At 45.8% G+C, this 7,070-nt stretch overlaps 1 protein-coding gene across 1 annotated transcript; it reads left to right on the top strand.

The window, feature by feature from the left end:
- Positions 1–461: 461 nt before the first annotated feature.
- On the top strand, positions 462–5,857 carry YARS2 (tyrosyl-tRNA synthetase 2). The gene is made up of 5 exons (XM_071422446.1): positions 462–1,290; positions 2,245–2,412; positions 3,500–3,655; positions 3,981–4,151; positions 4,463–5,857. Exons 1-5 carry the CDS (start codon positions 485–487, stop codon positions 4,620–4,622), a joined length of 1,461 nt encoding a protein of 486 aa, XP_071278547.1. The 5' UTR covers positions 462–484; the 3' UTR covers positions 4,623–5,857.
- Positions 5,858–7,070: the final 1,213 nt, after the last annotated feature.

The raw sequence follows: 7,070 nt of genomic DNA, 5'->3' as shown, positions 1-7,070 counted from the left end.
GGTGCTCTACTCCCCTGCAGAGGGCCCATGTTTCCTCAGCACTCCTTTTATCACCCAGAGCTGCACACCTCTCTCTATCTATGGCTTGAGCCGCCTCTTCCCAAGCAGATATGTAACATAGCTAAAAATGTCTAGGACTATAGCTAATCAATTCTGGTAACATAGCTAATAAATTCTAGGGCCTGTAAATTCTAAAGCCCCGCTGTGACCAAGGCACGCGGTACCCGCTCTGCCAGGCCGATTACCACCGCCTGAACTCCCGGTACTCCGGGTTGGGAGAAATGCAGCGGAGCAGGAGCCAACACACGCCGGTTTTGTCGCATCTTTAACGTGGCAGAGAAGAACCGCCAGCCGGCGCAAAGCCGACCCCGGCCCTTCCCGAGCCGCTTTCCCCGCCCGACCCTGCCGGTTCCTGGGCGGTTCCGGGGCGGTCCCGGCGCAGCGGCCCCGCCCCCCCCGGCGCTCCCGGCGTGCCCCGCGCGCGATGGCGGCGCCCGCGCTGTGCCGGCGCTGCGGGCGGGCAGCGGGGACGTGGGGCCTGCGCCGGGCCCTGCTCCCGCCGGCGCTGCCGCTCCGCCGCCGGGCCCACGAGCAGGCGCGGCGGGCGCGGGGCGCGGCGGGGCTGCTGGCGGCGCAGTGCGAGCGCGGGCTGTTCCAGGAGGTGTTCCCGGCGCAGAGCGCGGAGGAGCAGCTGCCGGCGCTGCTGGAGCCGGGCCGGCCGCCGCTGGCCGCCTACTGCGGCTTCGACCCCACGGCGGACTCGCTGCACGTGGGGCACCTGCTGCCCGTCATGGCGCTGCTGCACTTCCAGCGCGCCGGCCACGACGTCATCGCCGTGGTGGGCGGGGCCACGGCGCGGCTCGGGGACCCCAGCGGGCGGGAGCGCGCGCGGGAGCCGCTGCCGGCGGGGCGGGTGCGCGCGCAGGCGCGGGCGCTGCGCGCGGGGCTGGAGCGGCTGTTCGGGAACCACCGGGAGCTGTTCTGGGAGCCGGGGGCCGGGCGGCTCGGCCGCGCCGCCCTGCTGGACAACGCCCGCTGGCTCGGCCGGGAGCCGCTGCTCCGCTTCCTGGGCGGCGCCGGCGGGCGGCTCCGCATGGGCACGCTGCTGAGCCGGCAGAGCTGCCAGGCGCGGCTGCATAGCGCCGAGGGCATGAGCCTGGCCGAGTTCCTGTACCCCGCGCTGCAGGCCTACGACTTCCTGCACCTCCACCGGCACCACGGCTGCCGCATCCAGCTCGGCGGGCACGACCAGATGGGAAACATCATGTCCGGATACGAGCTCGTCACCAAGTACGGAGGAGCGCGAGGCGGGAAGGGATGGGCAAGGTGTGGGCAGCGGGACCGGGGATGGCATTTTCACCCTGTGCTGGGCACGGGTGAGGCCGCAGCTCGAGTGCTGTGTCAGTCCTGGGCCCCTCAGTCAGGAGGACTTTGAGGTGCTGGAGCAAGTCTGGAGATGGGCAGCGATGGAATGGACTGCGCAGGGAGGAGTGAAGTCGCTGTCCCTGGCGATGTGTAAGGAAAGATGCCCCTGGCACTTAGTGCCATGCTCCAGGTGACATGACAGGACTGGACTGCCCAGGGAGGGGGTGGAGTTTCTGTCCCTGGCACACTTAGTGCCATGCTCCAGGTGCCATGGTGATGTTCACTCACAGGTTGGACTCGACGGTCTCAGAGATCTCGCCCAACCTCACCAGTTCTGTGATTCCATGACAGAATGCTGTGCAACTTGGTGCTCAGTCTCTAAAGCAACGAGAGGTTTGGCCACACACATATCCCTGTGATTTGAGAGGAGTAATTAGTTGGCCTGACCATAAGCTTGGTACATGCGTACATTTTGACCAGGTTTATATGAATTTTTAAGAAAAATAATAGATTCTTGTATTAGTGAATCCAAGAACCAAAATCAAACACCCTGAAGCATGGGACAAAATTAGGAAAAGTCTGCCAGCATGCACATCCTGGTGTAATCACACCAAATATGATTATGAGACAGTTGCAGTATATAACATATAAATTACTTAAAGGACATAAATGCCTTTGATACATACAAAAAAACTTAAAAACTTATGGTGCTGTTTTTTTCCCTAAAACCCTCCTTCACACAACAGTGTTCTGGCATCTTTTTGCCCATCACCCCCAGCTTTATATCAAAGATAGAATCTAACAGAATGCTTGTATTTTAGTCAGCTTTACCAAGATATGATTTCTTTTTCTTAACATGCAGTGACTCTTCTTTCTCAGGATGACAGGAGCAGAGGTGTTTGGAATTACTGTACCTCTTATTACGAGTACTACTGGTGATAAACTGGGAAAGACTGCTGGAAATGCAGTTTGGCTGAACAGGGAGAAGACTTCTCCTTTTGAGCTCTATCAATTTTTTGTCAGACAGCAAGATAATGTGGTTGAAAAGTAAGTGTTTCTCCATCTTGCTTTTTGCCCTTGTTTATAAAACCTGATTCTAACTGTTCACTGTAACTGTTTCATTTAATTATGTGCAACGCGAGCTCCATGTAGAAGTATGTGTTAATTATAAGTGTTCATGAAATAAACAGGCATGACTGGTTCTTAAGTAGACAGGATAGTGGAACTTCCATATGCTGAAATATGCATCAGAAAATTAGAAGGAGGATGACAGAGGAGTGAATAACACATTTTGTTCTGCCAGTGGGTTGACTCTCTTATATGGCATGTTAGTTTTAGTACTGCAGAGTCACAGTTTTTTTCAGTACACTACATTAGTACATTGATTTTAATAATTTGCTCTGTGTTCTTTTCTGAATCTGTTTTACTTTAAACGTCAATGGCGCTGTTAAATCTGAGCTACTTCCTTTTCATATTGGGACCTGCCTTATAACTTACCTCTCTGGAAGGTTTATCCCCTGATAATTCAAATCCATGTTCTAATCCCAAACTGAAAAGAAGTGTATGTGGACTAAAATCTTTCAGCCCTTCAGACTTTTTACCAGTAAAGGTACCTTTAATACACTGCATGGGACTGACAGTTCATTAAATGGACTCTGTTGTAAAGAGTAGGCTTAGGGTGCCTCTTTAAATTCTTGATTATCCTAAATAATCTTCCTGCTGAGATACTTGCTAATACAAGTATGCTTCTGTCCCATGATGGCCACAGACTGGCAGTGGGATTTTGCATTTTATTTATCCTAGGAGATCCATATTGTGGATCTACTAGGATAAATACAGAACCTTGTTAGTTGACACACGATTCCAATAAATCCTATAAAAGTTTCAAGAGAAAACGAAGTTGTTGACTGGAGTACAAGCTTCATAAAAGCATCTGACACTATCTTATGCCTGAAGACTTGACCTTAGGCAGAATATTAGGTAAAATACGAGTTTTAAAGATTTGATTGAAAGCACAGAGCATCTTAATAATTGACTAAGAATTGTTTTCATGCAGTTACTGAAGTTTGAATGACAAAGGCAGGAGATCTATGATGATGGCTATATAGACAAAGTATTTTTTCCCTGCTCATAGATACCTGAAACTATTCACCTTCCTTCCTCTTGAGGAGATTGCCCACATCATGGAAATGCATGCTAAAGAACCTGAGAAATGGGGCCCTCAGAAACGACTGGCTGCTGAAGTAACTAAGCTTGTCCATGGTAGAGAGGGGCTGGAATCTGCTAAAAGGTAAAGTTTGATTTATCAAGCAGTTTTGTTTCAGATTTCTATAGGAATTCTTCATAGCTTTTCAGGAACTATTTTAATCTATTAAGTTGTGTCCTAGATGTTAAAAGAAAAAAATTGCAACAATCCTATAGACTTAAAAATACACTGAAAATATTTAAAAACCTTGCAGGACAGTAGGGTACAATAAAAAAATGGGGTTGTAGTTAAAAAGTATTTCTGTTAGTTTGTGGACTCCCAAAAGAAAGTGGGGAGGGGAATCTGATGAGTAGCACTTTGTGTGAAGAGAATACTAGCTCTGTATTTTGAATGTTCTTTGTTCTCACAGGTGCACTAAGGCCCTTTATTACAGCAGTGTGGAGGCACTGGAAGAAATGTCTGACCAAGAGCTACAGGAACTTTTCAGACAAGCTACTTCTGCTGAACTGCTGCTTGAACCTGGCATGACTGTTCTTGACTTGTGTCGCAAAGCAAATGCCATTCCAGATGGACCTAGTGGGTGAGTTCTCACTTGTGCTTGTGGGTAATTCTTAAAAGAGTATTTACCCTTCTCAGATGGTGTAGTAGTAGAGGCTAAGGGTAATTTCAGTCACTGCTGACCTGGACTGGAAATGAAGTGCAGAAGAATTAAAATGTATTCAATTATGCATCCAACATCAACCAAAAAAAACCCACAAAAAAAAAAAAAAAAAAAAAAAAAAAAAAAACCAAAAAAAACCCACAACAACCAAACCAAACCCAAATGAACTTTCATTTCTTAATAAATACCTTTCTCTTGCAAGTAACAGTTGTTTCTGTTTTGTTTTTAAGGTACCGGAAAATTACAGATGGAGGAGTTTCAATAAATGGGAATCGTGTAACTAATCCTGAGACTGTTCTTATTCTGGGACAGCATATTCTGAAGAATGGAGTATCATTACTTAGGGTTGGAAAGAAAAATTACTACATTATCAAATGGCTGCAGTTGTGACAACAGAGTATCTCCCTAAAAGGACAGGTCTCTGACTCTGCTGCTTGAAGAGGTACTTGAAGATTTTTCTGTACTGGTCATTACGACACAGCTCACAGACTGCCCAACACTTCTTGTTCAAAATGCACCAGAGTTCAAATAAAGGAGCTGAGTTATACCACTGAAGAGATTGTGGATACTCTGCCTTATACAAAGCACCATTCATAAGGATCTGCATAAGAAGAAAATGAAAAGATTCATTTCAAAGTCCAGCGATGGAGATGTGCTTCCCTTCCTGTAACAGCCCTCTGTGTTGTAGAGGAACAGTGGCCAGTTATTCCACAGGATAACCCACAGGAAAATGAGCCAAAGCAAACTCAAACCCACTCCTTCTTACAGCCAGTGTGTGCTCATCTAACCAAGAAACCTTGCTGGGGGCAAAGACAACCAACCTGTGGTCATGTTTCCCTGAACAGGTTTGCTTGGAAGGAAGCTGCAGAAAATTCATAATAAAGATTCATGATAAACGATTAGGCACTAATGTAAGTTGGTTCTTGGTTGTGTATGGGGACACATTGCACCAAAGTTTTCCAGCCTTCCTGTGGGAATACATAGCAAATTCACTTTTGAAATCTGAAAGTACAGAGCCTTTCAAAGCTTAAATCAACCCAATGAACCCCTTTTAGGCCTTCTGTGTGCATAGTATGACTTACAAGGGGAGTGGCAGTTGTTCCACTTCTTTGGTCCTATGAATGACATCCATGCTATCCAGCACTCCTTGCTGAAGGAATATCCTGGTACTAGTTCTGTAGGCTCTGCAGTCAGCTGGAAGATAGTACATTATACCAGAAGATTTGGAGCATGTACATGAAAGGGTTTGTTTTCATTTTAGCTGCCCAGGAGTCGTGGTGAACAGCACCACAAGGATCTCTGGACCAGGAAAGACATGAGGGAAGCTGAAGTGTTTTGCAGTGTTGCTTTCAAGGATCAGGCCTCACTCTGAGGCAGTGGAGAATAATTTCCTGGTCCATGAAATCTTCAATACAAATTTGCAGTGACAGCAGCCACAAGGGGTAAAGCCTTAATCTTAGCTTCTGGAATGTGGTTATGTATTCTAGAGTTGGGTGGAGAGTTTGTTACTGTTTCAGATATCTTTTTTATGTTTCTTTTTACTTGATAAATTTCATGCTGATTTCATTTGCACCATGACTCAAGATTTCAGCAGTAATAAAATATAGTGGCTTGCTTGGTATAGATGACAGTTTCTTCTGGCCATGGAACTGAAATAATGGCACTTTCAAAAGCTCAGCATGTTCTTAGTGTTAATTTCAGTTTCCAGATCCTACTTATCTGTCTCATAATGAAACATCTCTAGCCTAATCTCTATTCCATAACAAAGAAAAGTAATTGAGTCATTTCTACCTCAAAGAAAGTACATAGAAGAAAAGGGAGAAGGGAAGGGGAAAGGGAAAGTCCATCCACCTAACACAGCCACCTTGTTCCTTAAATGACAGAAGCATTGGAGCAAATCAGAAACATGCACCTGGGACCAAAATGCTCCAGTACACACCCATCCATGTTCACCTCCAGAGAAATACAACAGAGCCCCATTTGAGAGTTTCTGGTAACAGGAAAAACTTCCAGGATTAAGTAGTGTTTCATGTCTGATCTCTTTCCTGCCTGTTTTCTGTCATCACCAAATGGTGCAGACACATATATATATCCACTTCTAATAAATCAGTAAATTTATTTTTTAGCAATATGAAATAAAAAAGGAATAAAGTGTTCTTTCCATGCCAGATTTCTAATAAGATTCACTAACCCAAATAAATTTAGTCCATGCTTGCCTTTAACCAAGTCCTAGGACTCCAAACCCTTCCCTGACTCTTCCAGAGAAGCAGCTGGATACCAGCACTACTTGCCATGACCACAGAGGGCCATCGCAACTGAGCATTTGAACACTTGGGTCAAGGATGACTGGAAAAAATCAACAATTCTTTCTTAGCCTGGTCTTAATTCTTATATACAGGCACATTCAGACAATCAGAAAGAAATTGTCCAAACTCGTTCAAATGTGAATAAGGAGTAATTAATATTAAAGTATTTAACATGGTTACAGATGCATGATTTAAAAGTGCAAAAAGAAAAGTAATTATTTGGGCAAGATATTTAAAAAAACCTAAAACCAACAAACTAAAAAAGCTCCACCAAAAACATTTGTACAGCACAACCTGGAAGACTTGAATTTAACCTTATTGTGGCACCTACCAGTTTAGAGGTAAAGGGTGAAAGGGCATGCAGCAGGTAAACTCACAACTGTTGGGAGCATGAAAGCACCTTCACTAGTTAAAAGAGTGTCCTTGAGCACAAAACCATATCCAAGTGGTATTAAACTTTGAGGAATCAATCCTCTGCCTCTCACCTCAAAGCAGTGTTTAATTAGCAACAAAAAGCAGATGCAGTGGAGAT

The sequence above is a fragment of the Agelaius tricolor genome, unplaced genomic scaffold, assembly GCF_023055355.1.
Source record: "Agelaius tricolor isolate 1412-34295 unplaced genomic scaffold, bAgeTri1.0.p SCAF_3, whole genome shotgun sequence".
Taxonomy (NCBI): Eukaryota; Metazoa; Chordata; class Aves; order Passeriformes; family Icteridae; genus Agelaius; species Agelaius tricolor.
The sequence above is the reverse complement of the archived record's forward strand: the minus strand, read 5'-3'. Positions and strand labels throughout refer to the sequence as shown.